The following is a 17,349-nucleotide window of genomic DNA, read 5'->3' on the forward strand; positions in this document are numbered from 1 at the left end:
AGTGACCTTTGGCAGAATGTTTGACACATGGTCTAGATGAGTGTTTTTCAACCTATTTTGAGCCACAGCACATTTTTTACATTGAAAAAAATCCCATGGCACACCACAAACCAAAACTATTATAAAATGACACTTTTTAGCCTAATAATGACAATATAGTCTCCTAATTTATTTATACTCAGTGTGAAGCCTGGGCCTGTTTACGTTCATACATGGCTGATATCCTGGGTGGAATGAAGGGGGAAACTAAACTCACATTACTTTTAAAGCAAAGTCACCCCACAATTGAATGTTTGTTTGTTTGTTTGTTTGTTTTTTCCAATTAAGTGAAATGGGATAATTTTTCACGGCACACCTGACATTTTCTTATGGTACACTAGTGTGCCGCAGCACAATGGTTGAGAAACACTGGGCTCTGGAACCCAGCTCCTTGAGAGGGGTGGACTCTCCATTTCTCTGGAATTGCCCGTGGTGAGCGATGGCGGGCTTGTGTGTGCTTGCTTATTACCTCACAGCTCAGCTGCCGGGTGTTGGAGTTCACCCCGGGGAACTAGAGAGTAGCGTCCCTGCACCTTCAGGTTGGGGACAGGGCTTTCAGCTTATGGCCCGAATAGCAGTGCAAAGTACCCAGCCTTCTTGGAGTCCCTTGGAAGGGTGCTAGATGATGCTCCGACTGGGGACTCCGTTGTTCTGCTGGGGGACTTCAACGCACACGTGGGCAATGGCAGTGAGACATGGAAAGTTGTGATTTGTCCATAACGAACACCATGTTGGAGCGCAAGGATGTCCACCGGTGCACTTGGCATCAGGATACCCTGGGATGGAGGTCGATGATCGACTTTGTTGTCGTGTCATCTGACCTCTGTCCATGTGTCTTGGACACTCGGGCAAAGAGAGGGCCTGAGCTGTCAACTGATCCCTACCTGGTGGTGAGTTGGATCCGCTGGCGGGGGAGGAGAGCGGAGAGACTCGGCAGGCCCAAGCGCATCGTGAGGGTCTTTTGGAAACGATTGGCTGAGCCCTCGTTCAGTGCGGCCTTCAACTCCCACCTCCAGGAGAGCTTCTCCCAGATCCCGGGGGAGGATGGAGACATTGAGTCCGAATGGACCGTGTTCTCCATCTCTATTGTCAACGCAGCTGCTCGTAGCTGTGGTTGTAAGGTCAGCGGCAACCTCCAAACCTAGTGTTGGAAACCAGAAGTAATGAATCCTGTCAAGCTGATGGGTACCGGCAGGCCAAGCGTGCTGCAGCTTGGACGGGAGTGGAGGCTTAAACTCCAGCCCAGGAGGAGTTTGGGGAGGCCATGGTCATTGTTTTGCTGTCAAAGTTATTATGCACTGCAATGGGCTATTTCCCAGATCTTTTTTCTTTTTTTTTTCACTTTCTGAAAAGTGTTGCAGGCAAAATCAGTGAAAGATGTTATTTTTGAGCGCTTCACTGATACTCTCGAGACATAGATTACCATTAGACCGCAGTAAGGATCTCAGTTTTGTACGATTTTAGGACCCCACACTTTTCATCACTTTGAGTTGATGTCTGCTTGCAACCGAAGCAGTTACAATAAGCGGCTCGTACGCTCGCGCTGCCTTGGCAGGAGGGAGTTTCTAGTTTACTTTCACTTTGATACCTTGTCAGGGCTTGCTTGGGCGGTGTTAGGGCGGGTGTCAACTTTGTGGTCAGAGGACGCTACTATAGCAAGATGGGGAGTCCCTGCTAGGATGGGAACCCCCGTAGGTGTTGCAACCAGGCGACCGATGATCAACAAAAAGCAACAGCCACCACCTGTAAACACACAAACGCACTATATATGGACACAACAGATTTAGTCCAACGCCTGACTTGCCCTTATTTGGGAACCGTCACGCTAATTTCTCTCGTTAATCTTAGCGAAGGCAGCAACTACAATGCCAAAGACTGCTTTCTCCCACGGTGGAAATAACCTTCTTACGTGATGCTCGCTAAAAACAGATTGCAGTCCAAGGTTATTCCGGTCATCGCAGTAGTTCTGGAAACTCAGGCTCCCATGTGCGTCGGGGATCCACGGCAGGAAGACAGGTTTTTCAGGTCTCCGGTATTATCATGTCAGGGTTTGCTGCTTTATTTGTTGTTAAACACTTTTGAGATAATGGCTGTTGGCAGAGTTGGACTCTGCAAATAACATCTGCCATGTTACATCTGAAGCGTAAATGAATAGAATAGAGTAGATGTACTTTATTGACTCCAAATTGGGGAACTCTGCTGTTGCAACACTAAAATTTATGTTACTTGGCTAGGTTACTCGAGTATCAAATGTATAACCAACAGCACAGTTTGTATCAGGATCCATGTTGTGCAAAAATGGCCTTCAGTTTTACCTTTAATTCTTTTTGTAACAACACGGATGACATGGTTGATGCGGTGACGTTTGCGCCATTTGCTCCACTGTCGAGTTCAGCCGTGTGCAAAAGCATGCAGCGCGTAAACCGACCCTCTTTGATGTCACAAAGGACCCGGACACCCAATAGTTTTACCCAGCACTACACTTTGGTGTGCAGCTACCTTCTCCTCCTCCTCCTCCTCCCCCTCCCCCTCGGGCTGTTAAAACAAAAGACCGTTACAGGAACCTTGCAGCTGTACCAAACCGCTTCCCTTCAGGCAGCAGAGAGAGAGAGAGAGAAGAGGAGAGGATGACCATGTCAGCCTGATGAGAGGGACATGCCCCGACTTGTCCCCGCGCAGTGCGAGCACCAGTTTTACAGGAAGTCACTCGTATTCCTGTTTGCGCCGCACATGCTTGCTAAAGAAAAAAAGCCTTGGACGGTGGCCAAGCGCGGACTTTCCCGCTGGCTGCGATATCACACCGTCAGGTCCTGCTTAAGTCAACAACGGTGGTGGGCGGAGACTGAAGGGTGACACCTGCGGCCTCCTGACTCCACCGAAGGCAGTGCAAAAGATGCAAAAATGGATGGGCCGAGAGGGGTGAATACTTTTGATCTACTGTCTGCCCTGCGGTCAAACAAACTGATGACTCTCATGTCAAATTTCCGTTTTTCTAAACATTTTCATTGTCTGTCTTTGTTTGTTTCGCTATTGTACCATCTGATGATGAAGGCAGGACAAAACCACAACTTCAAGATCTTGAAGCAGTTGTTGATGATTACTGGAAAACTTACGCAAGATTCAGCAGAAACCTCATGAGCAATTTGAAAAAAAAAAGTGGTTTCGCCAACCTTGACTTTCAAAGACGTTTCTTTGATATATAAAAAAGCGTTAAGTTGGATTTGATAATACTTTTATGAGTACTAGTACTACTATTTATAATAATATGTAATGTAATTGATGTTTTGGTGATTGCTGCTACTTATTACAAAATACAATTAAACAAATGAATAAAAATTATATATAGTAAAACGGTAACAAGTGCTACATGGGTCCAAGTCCCCTCCAAAGCCACTTTGACTTGCATGCAAAGCAGCAAAGGGTCCTTTTCTGGGCCATTTCCCCCCTGGCAGAAGGGGAAGTTGTGGTTCTTGATTAAAAACTGCTGCATGGACGAGTTCAGACATCAACTGTCATCTGTCATCGGTCCCGTGAAACCATTTTATGCTTGATGGTGAGTTGCAAAAGGTCACAATACAAGATTTTTTTTTTTTTTTTTTTTTTAATAATTGTTAAATAAAATCACAATATTGAATATCTAAATGGGCTACTTATCACACATTTTATTTTATATTATTATTATCATTATATTTATATTAAGTTAGTCAGGGAACCTGATGAAATGTTGAATATTTATTGTTTCAATTGGTGAACACCCACATTTGCCATGATTACCAGAAGACAGCACAAGGACATGACATGCCATGCCAAGTGTGCGGTTGCCTCTTTGTACCATTTATTTTTCACAAGACAGCAAAGGACGCAGTAGTCATTCTGAGAGCAAACCACATGGCAAGCGAGACAGAGATACTTAATATCTGAGACTGTGGAAAGATTGACTCTACAGACAAGCAGATGGCATGAGCGTGAAATAAAAAGGATAATGACATCATTACAAAGTTAAGCAATACAAATGAAGTGGACTGAATATAATTTACACAAGCCAGCCAGCGTCAAGTCACATTAAAATGAGATACAACAAGGAAAATAAAAAAGCAGCACAGCGCACCTACTCTACTCTGAAAACTTTCAGTCTGACGCTGAAAGAAAACCACCAGGACCTTTTCGGCTCCGCTCGGCGCCGTCTGACCTCAAGTGTGCACTCGCGGCACGGAATGTTGGAGAAGCCCTCCGTCTCCTGGTCGCTCAAACCCTCGACCAGCAAGGACTTTGGAGATAAGAGACTTCAAATTCAGGAGGGCAGCAGCAGTAAAACGTCCCAACGCTCCAAACTCTCTCCCGAGCCGTCCTTCAGGACTCCTCCTCCGTCTTCACCTGAGGGACGGCCGCCAGGCCCTCCTGCGACTCCAGCAGCAGGTTCTGGCTCTCCACCACGTTGAGCTGCATGTCGTTGTAATGCGACGGGTCCTGCATGTACATGTCAAAGCTCTGATTCGTGTCCATGTTGAAAAAGGTGGCGCTGCTGTCCGGCGCCGGCTCGCCCCCAGCGGTCACGGGCGGGACAAAGATCGGCTCACAGAGCATTTTCCAGATCTCGGGAATCTCGAAGAGCTGATTCAGGACGGCGTCGGCCGATTCCGCGTCGCTGCTGGCGGGGTTCAGGTGCTCGCCGTAGCACGCAGACGGGTCGCTGACGGCGGCCGCTGTGGCGGAGGAGGAGGAGGACGACGAGGAGGAGGAGGAGCAGGACGCCAGCTGGGCGCCGCAGAGCCTCTCGTCCGAAGGTGCAGCCATTGGAGGAGGCGAGCAGTGGAAGGGCATCTCAGCCGCAGCCACAGTCTCTGCTGCAGTCGAGGGTTTTTTGAAAAGAAGGAAGAAGAAAAAATATGATTTAAATGCACAGTGGGGCCAAAATTTAAAACTTGGACAAAGTCGTGGGCCAAAATTGATATTTATTGAAAGAATCTTCCTCCAGATAGAACAGTGCATCTTTTCTTATGAACCCAAACATGTTCTGCTTCAACCTGAATATGGACGAACTATACTATACAATAAATACCTTCATATTGCGCACATGCAAAATCCAATTCCAAATGAAAAAAAGCTCATCAAAATAAATCAAATGTAATTTTTTTTTTTATTTGCAGCCCTCTGATTTAAATTTCAAAAGTAACCTTTTTCCACAGGGCTGATAATACATTTAAAAATAAAATGACAACAATCAACCAATTAAGTCATAATAATATCCTTCAATGAACGTCCTGTCCAGATTGAGCAGAGCGTTCTGGGATTTGCAGTATTAGTGGTTCCATGTGCTGTATAATAGAGGAGCTGTACTCGTGATTTTGTATTGCTTCGCAGTCCAAATATAATGACACTGAGGGCCAAATTTGTCCCGCGGGCCAGAGTTTGACACCAATATACTCGGGCCTACAACATTATGCAGTGGTGACCAAATCGTGAGTGAACATCTGTATTCACTACATAGTCAACTCAATGTATCCCACAATGCTTTGCCAAAAAGTAGTACACAACCAATGGTCTCCAACTCGGCAGTATATCCCATCATGCATTGCTGACTCAAAGATTGAAAAGATGATTTTTCTTTTTTTTTTGTATATTTGTTTTTTTATAATTTACATGATCGAAATAAAGTATTCAAATCAAAATCAAATTTGTTTGTTTGAAGATGCTTATTTTGTATGAAATTGTCACAAAAAGGCATTTGTGTGTTTTTATTACTGGCGCCAACAGTGGCTCCACTCTTGAATACACTTTATAGTTAACTTCATATAACTCCCTATAGATAAGGAGATGGTGATGTCAGACACAGCCACCGTAATAGAAATAGGTCAGCAGGTCTGTATCCACTGAAAACACATATATACTAGATGAGTTCATTTGCATCTATTTTTTCCTTGGTTGTGAAACTGTGTTGATTTGTAGCAATGGACCTCAACAGTCTCACACCTCTTATAAAACGGAGGTGTGATGAGAAGATGAGTCATTGCTCCGCGTGTTTATGAGTTTTCAATTACCTGCTGGTTAAACAGTCAACTATTTTTATGATAGCAAGTAGACGTTAATCTCCAGTGGTAGTAAATGCAGTATCGGTGAGTTTGTTTGTTGTTGTTGTTGTTGTTGTTTTAGACACGGCGAAGCGCACCGATCAAAGGTGACAACCTCGCGTCTTTTTTTACAGCGGTTGTAACACGTGTTTGTTGTTTGTTTTTCTCGCTGCTGCTGGCTCGCCGTTTTCTTGCCTCACCTGCGAGGCAGGGTTTCTCTCCGAGGCTGATGTCCGATTTGAACTTCCTCTTGCGCTTCACCTGATACGGATCTGACGAGGAGAAAGGAAAGGACTCGGTCAGTGAAACGTGATCGGCGAGTGACCGCCTAAACGTCGACCTTTGACCTCGGCCACCGACCCGAGTTGTTGGGCAGGTAGGTGAAGCTGATGGGCTCGCTCTCCATCTGGTCGGAGAGGCGGCGCAGCGAGACGCTGACCTCCACCTCCTCCGTGATGTTCTGGTGCTGGTACGGCGGCGTCTTGAAGACGATGGCGATCTGCCGGTGCACGTCCGTCTGCGAGAACTCGCCGTTGGCCTTCCAGGAGTCTCGCCTGAAGACGATCTCGATGTCGTCTGCAAGAGGAACGATAACGAACTGAGTGGAGAAAAAAATACTTTGCCATTGGCTTCAAGTGACAACGTACAGTTCAAACACAAAAGGTGACCGTTTGATACTCAGATCGGGGCTAATTTCAGGTGCACTATGTCTGGAAGTCCCTCCAAATTCAAATCTGTCGCTGCTCTGACCTCCCAACACTCAAATCTCAGAACACACCTTTTCAGAATTGCTTCTATTGTGCGTCACTCTTTTTGTATTCATTGTAAATAGTTGTATTGGAAGTAGTTGTATTTTCCTACTTTACAACTGTTTAAGCTACTTGTAAAATGTATTTGGGCTATATAAACAAAATTCCTAATAATAATAATAAATTACAATTCTTAAGAGATTTTATGATGATTTCTTTGTTATTATTTTATATCTTGTAAGAACAACATTGAAAAGAATGTGCATGTCAAGCTGTGGGGTGACTATGGAATTTGTTTGGAGCAAGAAATAAAGCAAAGCACAAACTTAAATGCATTTTCTTTTTAAAAGTACAAACAATTCTTTCTAAATGGGTATATGGAAGAGGAGGGGTACTGTCATTTGTTAGACGGATAGGACAGTAAAAGCAGAAGCAGATATGTATATGGGTTAAATTATGAGGAGTTTAAAGGATTTTCGAACAGTATAAATGTTTTTTGTATCTTCTATTTTTTTAATTCTGATTTTTGTTATTCTGATTAGCCATTTGATTTTTGCACTGCTATGAGCTAAGCGCAGGTGGCCCACCGTGTGAATCCCCTCAAGAAACCCAAGTACGGAAACTCACCTTTCTGCACCTTGTCGCACAACATGTAGATCTCCGTCTGGCCGGCACACGAGCCCCTGTACTGGTTCAGACAGCTGATCTTCAACTGCGAGGTGGTTGTGGCCTCTGTAAGCAACGACGGAATGGAAAAAAAAAAAAAGATGAGTTATTTTAGAAGGCGCTAGCAGCGCGGCGGCTGGGGGATTCCTGAGAGTGCGTGTGGTGACGTCTCACTCTTGTCGTAGATGGGGTTGGACACCACCGGGCTGAGGTCGTCTTTCCTGCCGTCGTCCCACTCCAGCTCACACTGGAAACAGAGACGCACTGTGTTCATGTCCATGTCCTCGATGCCCTTGGAGTCTCCGGCTGGAGGGGGGCGGGGGGGGGCACACAAGCGCAGCAGGTCAGACAGGAAACTCTGATCAGTCAGTGTGAGAACACCATCATCAGGAACCGTGTGAGGGAACCTGCTTCAGTGCAACCATAAAGGCTGAGATGGGACTCGCTGCTTCCTGTTGCGGACTACTGCAGTAAAAGTTCCACACATTCACAAACTAAATCCCAGAATGATGATGACATCGCGTCAGCCTTACTCTGAAACGGGTCGATGTTTTGACTCCTTCTCTTCTGAAGGGAAAAGTCCAGCTCTTTCCTCCTGACGCACTGGATTCCGAGGTTGGCGAAGCTGCCGGCGGAAAACAAAACAAAACGACAGCGGTCATTGAAAATATGATAAGAAATGACAATAGGAAGAACTTGGCTCTGTTGCTTCATTTTGATGTGGCGGGAGAGGGAGCCTTGCGAGGCGGTGTGCACCTGTGGCGCCTGCTGTTCAGAGGGTTGATGGTGACCACGCAGATGCCCGAGCCGTGGGGGCAGTCTTTACCCACCAGGCAGTGCGGGTGGGGCCGGTGTGGGAGGTCTTTGGTCACGAGGGAAACGGTGACGGTGACCTTCGTCAGGTGCTCGGCGGAACCTTGGATCTGGGAGAGAGCAGAGGCCCAACGCGGCGGTTCACTGGCGTGCAGCAGGCGACTTTCCACCTTGAACGACCTTCGACCCCAAAGAACTGACTGGTTAACGGTCCAGTGTGTACAATCTGGCTTTATTTATCATTTTTATATTGGTGAAAGCTTAACATGCTGCCCATGAATACATTAATAAAAGTGTATTTTTGCAGTGCAATAAAAGTAATTTGCTTTTCCTACCACTAGAACAGTTTTCATACAATACACACTGAGCAATAAGGGTCTTGCTCCTAGTTAGCCGCCATCTGGCGCCGCCACTTTTTAAGGAAGCCCCCCCCCCCTGACAGTCAGGCTTCTGGCTTCCTTCAAATCTTCTTTTTTTACACACTGGACAACAGCCGAACAGCTCAAAGACAGAAGACATTTCCCACTTTCAATCTGTGTGACCGTTAGGTTTTGAAAGTGCAGCTGCACCGTGGTGCCACCTTCCTGTATTCAGAAGGTTCACGTTCTTCGCCCCAGTCCTCTAGTAGTCACATCAATCTGTGGGTTTCAGTTTTCAAAGACATCCTCTGTCACACAGCTCCAGGCCGTCGCCAAAGCATGCGAAACACGCTTCTGCCCTCGTCCGACCCACTTCCTGCACTGAACGGTCGCGTCAGAAGGGACTGTGTCATGGCTTCCTCCCTCCGCACGGTGGTGTGTGTTTGAAAGTGCCACGTGTGTTTTCAGTGAGGATGACGCCAATGATGACACAGCAGTTTAATAGGTTTCAAGTGTTTAAAATTGTATGTCTGTAATTGCTTTGTGTTGATAAAAAAAAAAAAAAAAAAAAAAAAAAGACAGTGAATCTATTTCCGTCTTTCTCCAGTCATGAGGCTCAGACTCCTTGCGCTAAACTACAGTTGAACTCCGAGTGTAGTTTGACAGGACAAGTGGGCTTCTGTGAGCAGCACCGATGGGGGAGACGGCAGCAGGCGCTCTGAAGAGAAGAGCGAGAGACGTCACCGACGTCAACAACTTCACAAGCGTTGAAACGGTTAATTTAAAAACGGCTGGTTAACACTTCAATACCGGTCAGGCCTCGCTGGGCAGCCACCGTTTGTTTGTGCCCAGCCCCGTTTTTATTACCCACTATCTGAGGATCTGTCTCCTAAAACAAACAGTGCTTGTGTGGAGGAAATAGAAAACCGAGTATCACTGCAGGGACAGAGTGCAGATGTACATCGGCGCTGCTGATGCTGCTAGATTGAATGTCCTGTGATCTCCATCCATCCATCCATCCATCCATCCATCCATCCATCCATCCACTGCCATTTAATCTTGCACTAAGAGCTGCAGGGATGCTGTGTGAATTGATGAAGGTGAGTTTACACCCTGCAGTTTGTCACAGAGCCGCACAGGGAGGCCACATCCGAGCTCACACCCACGGCCACGTCAGAGTTGAGTCTGATGTGCCCACGCAGACAGACAGACAGAGAGACAGACAGACAGACAGAAAGAGAGAAAACACCCCTAACGGCCACGTTGCCCTCAGCTTTGCGCCTTAGCTTGCCAACGCCTCGGGATGACGCTGTTGTCGTTCAAACGACAACAACAAAAATAGACGTTCTTTCCCCTGATGCTCGGGCTGCTCGGCGTCAGAGAGGGGGGGCTTCATGTGGTGCTGATGGGAGGAGGTGGTTGGGGTGGGAGGGGGGCCGGGGGGGGTTTGTCGGCAAGCAAGCGGAGCGTTTCATTCATACACGCCCCCCCCCCTCCCCCCGAGTTTGACCACATCGAAAGTGGGATTATCAGGGACTTTTTGATTGCCTCCTTGAAACCCACATCCTGCAGCTCCACCCGGGCTGCATTAGTCAACGCAACAAACAACCAATGTATGTTGAAACGGCTTCTGAGGACGCGTAAAACACCTTCAAGACCCAGAGCGGTGAAAAAAAAAGTCTTCCGTTAACGGCAAGCATCATCTTATCCTGTTAAAACCGTGCACGGACTCTAAGTTGTTGGTTTTTTTTAACCAATGTGTCACCAGTTTGTAATCGCTGCAAGTGCGCAACTGGAAACTTGAAGCACTCCTGGTCATGCAGTCAACACATTTCATTGTTTTTCAGAGGCCTCTTAGAGGCACTGGGACCAATATCCTCTCACTGCCAACATCGGGGCCCTCCAGCATTGAGCCATCAGCCAATTAAAGAAAGAAAATGAGGAAGTTGCCCTTTTATTTTGGGCAGTGACTGCTAAAAATATGATCCTAAGAATGTGAAAGAACTCCGTGCCAACGTTTGACCTTTGCTTGTGTGAACTGGCAAACACATTGAAACTGGACAGTTTTAGAGTGATGATAGAGGCAGCATGGCTGACCAAATGTGGAACCGCGTGTTAGAATTTCTTCAGAGGAGACTGATGTGAGTGAGTGACTGCTGTTTCCATCATGATGAGCACTGTTTTCATTTATTTTGACGTGTGATCGCTAATTTGTAGCATATTCATTCGTTCCTTTTGTTGTTGCTACAGTTTCATTGACATGCTGTTTGTTGTTTTACTCAAAAATGAATGAACTATACTATACTTAAAAAAAAAAAAAAAGGAAGGGTCACAGTACCTCTATGGCAGGTTGCGTTTTGGTACTCTCTGTGCTGGACGAGCCCAGGATGCTGCCGGCTGAGCGGCCCTCGCACTCGTAGCGAAACCTCATGCCTCTCTCCTTGGGCTGCTCCACCACCACCAGCCTGGGCCTCTCCAGGATCCTCTCCAGCTCTGCCGGGTTGCCGCCCTGAGTCTGGGGGAGAGAGCGCCCCAGCGCCGGCTTGAAGCCTTGACCGTGGTGGGAGGAGCCGGCCGCTGGGGCGGCTCCCCGAGACGAGTGCGACATGTCTCTGGACGGGTGCTGCGGCGGCTGAGGAAAGGTGCGCGTAGGCTGTGGGAACACAGGATAGAAGACCAAAGGTCAATTGTTTAAAATCATCTCTACTGATGCTTTAAAATTTGAAACCTGGGAAGGTTTTCATAATTGTTTGAGGTGCTGCATAGTCCGGGACAACACTGCGTGGTAGCACACACTGTTCTGTGGCACCTTGTTGTGGATAATTAAGACTAAAAAAAGGTCATGACAAACCTTTTTGGGAAAACAAAGATTTATTTTTTTTACATGTCGAGCATAGAAGACAACTTTCCTGCAGCTCATCATCGTTTATCGCATTAACACCGAAGTATTATAAAAAAATATATATAATATATTAGAAAAGCAGGAATTAGCAGTGATAATACTTCACATATACTATACACTATATACTTTGCAACTATATGTTGACCATAAGTTGTAGCTTGTCACGGCATGTATACATCATAACCAACCAGCTGCCTGCACATCCACAGCAGCCACGGGTGTAGCTAGCGCTGAACCCGTGGCTGCTGTGGGATTAGCTTGTCGACGGATAATATAATGGAACCACCATCAGAAAAAAAAGAAAAAAAAGAAAAAAGAAGGAAAAAAGAGAAAAAAAGAAAAAAAAGAAAAAAAATGATAAAAAAATGGAACCACCACGGTTTTGTCAACATAGCGAAACTAAACAGAAACGAAAGAGATAAGATTTCTTTTTCTCAGATTGTTTTCCTCTAAATTACCATTTTATACAGGTTATACAGTAATATTGTTTGCATTGTGCAGCAGTTCTGGCAGGCACAAAGTGATTTGCATTGCATTGGCATGCTCATTTGTGAACAAGGATCACCTTCACAAACAATGTAGGTGGGTGATGTTACCAGCAACACTACTGGTTACTGGTACTTTTTCCACATGTAACCTAAAGAAACCTTTCAGCCGTCCCCTTCAGGCTCAACCTGGTTCGCACATTGACTTTGGCAAAGGCTTTTGCCTCGGATGTCCTTCCTACCACTGGCATTTATCCGGGTTTGGTGACCAACTTGAAGTGCGCCCCCTTAAAGTCTGCATTTCTGGGGCGACCTGGCCACTGACGTTCTAATAAAGCTCCTGCATTCAGAACGAGTCTGAACGCAGGACTTTCACTTGATCGTCTGATCAATGCAGCCATTTGTTTTTGTTTTAATAGTTCTGAGTATTTTTTTCATATCCTTGTTAAAAACAAGTTGCTGTCAGCAATACTGTGGTTAAAACTCTCTCCTTCCCGTGTGGGCTTTCCAAGAATGCCCACACAGCATCGGCCGTCACAAGAGGAAGCCATGTGCTCAGGGTTTACTTCTCCAACTGTTCAACATCATCGTCGTCTGCAAGCTCTCTATTCCCTCGCCGGTTCTATTGTTGATCGTTCTCACTCAGCGCTCTCTAGGCAATAACTGGAATATTCAAATATCACTTACACTTAAACGATGTTACGTATGTGCTCTAAAATGTGAAGTGCAAAGCCATTAACCAACCAAACAAAGACATACAGTATTATCTAAAGAGGCTCCATGTCTCAGGGGAAAATCAATACAACCAACAAACGTGCATCTCTTGTACAGTTGCAGCTACAAAGTTGAAGTTAGGATGGTTAAGGAAAGAAGAAGGAAGGAATATGCAAAAAAAAAAAAAAAAAGGTTAATGTAAGAGTAACATATGTAATGTAATGGTAAAATTAAGAAGATAATTCATTGAAAAATATATTCAGAAGGGATACTTGGGCCCAAAAAGTTTGAGAAGCACTGCTTTAGAAGTCTTCAGCCATCAACTCCAGCACTCATTATGTCACTGCCAGGCCTCCATTGTTGCCACAGACACACAAACACAGTGCTAAAGAAACCAAGAGCGACAAACCATCGCTGCAGGAAGCGGCAAATGAGTGGAGGCTGCTCGTGTAGCAGGCACAGAAGTCACCGAGGCGGAGAACAAAAGATTACCTTTAGCCTCACGTCCCCATGAACAAAGACGAGCCGGCGTGACTGCAACGCGTTGCCGTACCTCTCAGGGAGCTCGACAAGAGGTGAGGACGAGCTGAAGAAGCACAACGAGAAAAGGGGAAGTGGACTCGACCTGCCGACGATCCAAATACTGGAGCGGCAAGGAGAGAGGCCAAGAATGTGACCTGCAGGACACCCCCCACTCGCTCTCTCTCTCTCTCTCTCTCTCTCTCTCTCTCTCTCTCTCTGTCTCTCTCTCGCTCTCACTGCAGCCTCTGATTGTAAACAGAAAGACGGGCAAACTGAAAGTCGGAGTCGGGTTACGGTTGGAGCCTCCACCCACAGGAAGTCACGGGGGGGGGCGGCAGGCCTGCGGACGTCTGGCAACCAAAAGTGTGCGTTCGCCCCCCAAAAAAAAAAAAATAAATAAAAAAAAAAAGTGCAACGCTGACGCCTGAGCTGAAAGTGCTTGGCGTCGACGTCACGACGCGTTTTGCGCCGCCTCACCTCGGAGCCAGTGGATCACTCCTCCTCTAAATCGCCCCGCTGCCGGTAAACCACGTGTTCTGGAGCAAGGACTCCGCCTCTGCCCTGGCAGCTGCCTGACTGATACTCAAACAACAAGGCGTCGCAGGCTACACACACGCGCAACACTCCGGAGTCTCCGGCAAACACTTTGAGCAAGAAACCAGGTCAGCGATGACGACTGCAACATGAAGGCCGTGCGAGCGCGAACGCAGAGTTGTTCCAGTGTGAAACAACTCTGCGTTCTCTCGTGAAGGCAACCTGCAGTGCAAAGGCAGCTCCGAGCTTTATAGAACTCAATGCGAACATCCCTAATTTATTCCAAAAATTGATTCTTGATCTTTTGGGGGAAAAAAATAAAAATTGTTATTCGAGACGGTCTAAGCCAGGGGGTCACCAACGTGGGCACGCGGCAGCCCACAAGGGTCACGTGAGCAGCCCGCAGGCCTGTTTGAAATATGGCACAACTTGTTAAGCTGCGTCTAAAATTCAATTTTGTCCAACCTTGTTAAGTCGTTGATAATTACTGAGACCTTATTAACGTGATCTGTGTCTTTACATAGATGAGTATCATTAATAAAATAATGATAATAACTTATAACTGAGACAGTTTGTAATTACAGTAGAGTGCAGCAAACTAGTTGCCCTTCATATGACTCAGAACCCATGAAGTAGCTCTCGGGTTCAAAACCTCTGGTGGCCCCTGGTGCAAGCAAAGACACAACACTGCTGCCATACTAATAATCAATTAGAATTGGAATTGGAATTGCAACAAAATCTTTTTTTTGAACTGTCCAAAAAATATTAGATGCATTTAGATTAAATTGACATAATACAATCTTCAAGAGAAGCTTTCCAGTTTTTCATTCTGACATCCATGCATGAACGAGTGCTGTGTCCAATGTGACTTTTCCATTTGACTGTCACTACGATTAATTTCCATTATTCTACGCGACTGTTCATCTTCCACTATGATCTTCACTCAAGATCATAATAACTACGCAATACGTGCGTGACATCATCCGACCATCCGTTTCATTTGGCGCCGATGTCTCGTAAGAGACGGAAAGAAATTCAAAGTATTTTGTGAAAACGTCCGTCCTCTCTAAACATACAACAACGTGTCGTCACTGATAAAAGCACCTGGGCGTAACCCCGCGACGCAACTCCAAAATCTACTGCTGACGTAACACCTGCGCGCAGGCATTTTATTTTTATTTTTTTTCTTCAGGAAACGTAGCCAACCGCTGAGTGACAACAGTCACACAACAGTGCGACACGTGCGTCACGCTGAGCTGCTCACCTGGAGCCCCGTCCCTCTCGCCACCATCCGGGGTTGAGACGGCGCCACCGAGTTGTGCGTGAGCCTCCCGCAGTTCTCCCTGCCGGGCTGACAGAGGAGGTCAGCAGGAGGTGGGGGAGGCCCGGGGAGGGAGGGAGCCGACCGCCTCTCCGACTCTATGAACTCATTGATGAGCTCTGCCAAGACAGACGCAGACGTCTCATGTGGGGAAGTTGTCAAAGCATTGATAATTATTTTTTTCTACATTCAGAAAGATCTAGATTTTTCAATTTTGATCTGTTAATACCTAAATTGTGTGCACATTAATTAATGTAGCTTAATCCACTGCCACTAGTCAGCATGTTTTCTATATTTGTACACTGGTATATTTTAATGGGCTGTATTTAGCACATGCAGTATAGAGTTTTTTATCATTTGTTTTTATCTGTTTTTCCAAAGCAATTTCCTATAGTGTAATTCCACTTTGTAATACATATATGTATATGTATATATACACACACACACATATATACATATATATATATATATATATGTGTGTGTGTGTGTGTGTGTGTGTGTATGTGTGTGTGTGTGTGTATATATATATATATATATATATATATATATATATATATATATATATATATATATATATATATGTTTATACACACACACACACACGGGTAGTTCATTTCTTCATGAGGTGACCTCAGGTCAAAATTTTCCCTGAACTCGCCAGACGCGGTTTTGTGTGAGCAGTGGCAAAAGAGAAGAAGGAGAACTTACCAAAGTCGATCTGTCCTTGCTCTGCAAACAGAAAGCAAACTGTCAAGAAGGGGCAACGATTGCACAGCAGTTGCGGCTGTAACCATGTTGCACTAGCAAGTGAAGATGCATCATACATGCTGAGCCAAGCAGGACACGTGATGGGGAAAAGCGCATTTTTTCGACATCACACTGATGCAACAACGACTTAAAAAATGGGATTCACCGTCATACACTTACTGTTGTAGCCTTTAGGTGATTTCTCTAACTGATGTTTGACGTGACACGCTTTGTCACGGCGTCTGATTGACTTGTGTGGCGACTAGAACTAGTTTAAAAAGTTGACGTGACAATTCTCGAGTGTGGCTGCGTTTCCTCTTTCGCTCGATTTGTTTTACGTGAGTTGAGACTACGACAAGCGGTGACGCATTCGGCCAAAAGCCGCCAGTCGACGGAGTCGCATTTTAATCTAAAACACCGGCCAGTGGGTGTTGGCTCCGCCGAACCGACAAATCACGTGCCTCGGGATGATGTCACCCCCTTTTCACGTACGAACCAACAGGCAAGAAAAGACTGTAAAAACAAAACTTACCGCAGCTACTGGAAAAGACATCCATGTCTTTCATCGCATGCGTGGACTCTTTCAAAAAGAAGAAAAAGAAGGAAAAGACGATCAATTCCGATCCGTATTCTCGAGCTCTTTCCAAAACTTGTGTAACTTCCGGTTCTGGTTTCTTCTTCTTGGTCAAAAAATGTATCGCTCGCGCTTTTGAAAGATCGCAAGAGAGAGAAGAGCAAACCCGCCGCCTTGTGCCTTTGCCGAGCCGAGTGTAAAGCGGTGGCCTGTCGAAGCCATGTGGAGTTTCGACTGATGCTGCTGGAGGACGGAGTGGCTGCGCGATAGTATTAAGGCACCGCTGCCCTGATTGGCTGCTTCACGGCTGGAAATCCCCACCGACGGAACGTCACCTTTCAGACGAGAAACCACCACTGTGATGCTTCATTGAATATTCATGTATTACAGAATAATGGATTTTTATGCTAAAAACAATTATATTTTGAGAATGTAACTTAAGTTGTTAAAAAAAAATTTAGACTTTTTCTCCACTAAATGTGTGTATGTGTTATAACAAGAAGATATAACACACACACACACAGCGCTACTCACGTTTTCATCCTCTACATTATAATTATTTTTTAATACATCTTTTCATGATGCCAGTTCTTAATGAGACCGTATTTGGAAATGGGATATTCTGCTGGTCAACCAGCCCCAAGACTTTAACTGAAGTAACAGCGCCACAGTGACACCTGCTGGCTGCCAAGAAATGGAAAAAGAAAGTTTCGGCATTTATGGGAAATGGTCCGGGGAGGTGAGGAGAAAAAAGGTCAAGTTGTGTCATTGGGGAAAGAATATGGGAAAATAATGTGTCTGTCTTTTTAGTCATGGCATCGTCGTCCTCCAAACTGATCAAAGGTGAACAGTGAAC

The 17,349-nt window shown here is 45.7% G+C and overlaps 1 protein-coding gene across 3 annotated transcripts; it reads right to left on the reverse strand.

Annotated features, from left to right (window-relative positions):
* Nucleotides 1-3,852: 3,852 nt before the first annotated feature.
* Nucleotides 3,853-16,615, reverse strand: relb (v-rel avian reticuloendotheliosis viral oncogene homolog B). 3 transcript variants are annotated; one of them, XM_076036150.1, is made up of 11 exons: nucleotides 16,452-16,615; nucleotides 15,881-15,901; nucleotides 15,116-15,291; nucleotides 11,033-11,347; nucleotides 8,279-8,445; nucleotides 8,056-8,147; nucleotides 7,697-7,828; nucleotides 7,484-7,588; nucleotides 6,468-6,683; nucleotides 6,308-6,379; nucleotides 3,853-4,883 (listed from the first exon to the last, which is right to left on the reverse strand). In XM_076036150.1, the coding sequence occupies exons 1-11, from the start codon at nucleotides 16,483-16,485 to the stop codon at nucleotides 4,390-4,392; spliced, it is 1,824 nt and encodes a 607-aa protein (XP_075892265.1). In that variant the 5' UTR covers nucleotides 16,486-16,615; the 3' UTR covers nucleotides 3,853-4,389. The 3 variants fall into 3 exon arrangements, with proteins under 3 accessions (XP_075892265.1, XP_075892266.1, XP_075892267.1); XM_076036151.1 differs by lacking the exon at nucleotides 16,452-16,615 and adding an exon at nucleotides 16,100-16,236; XM_076036152.1 differs by lacking the exons at nucleotides 15,116-15,291; nucleotides 15,881-15,901; nucleotides 16,452-16,615 and adding an exon at nucleotides 13,288-13,522.
* Between the last annotated feature and the right edge of the window lie 734 nt (nucleotides 16,616-17,349).

Source organism: Nelusetta ayraudi, unplaced genomic scaffold (genome assembly GCF_046127955.1).
Source record: "Nelusetta ayraudi isolate G7.1 ecotype Tasmania unplaced genomic scaffold, CSIRO-AGI_Nayr_v1 ptg000048l, whole genome shotgun sequence".
NCBI classification, from domain to species: Eukaryota; Metazoa; Chordata; class Actinopteri; order Tetraodontiformes; family Monacanthidae; genus Nelusetta; species Nelusetta ayraudi.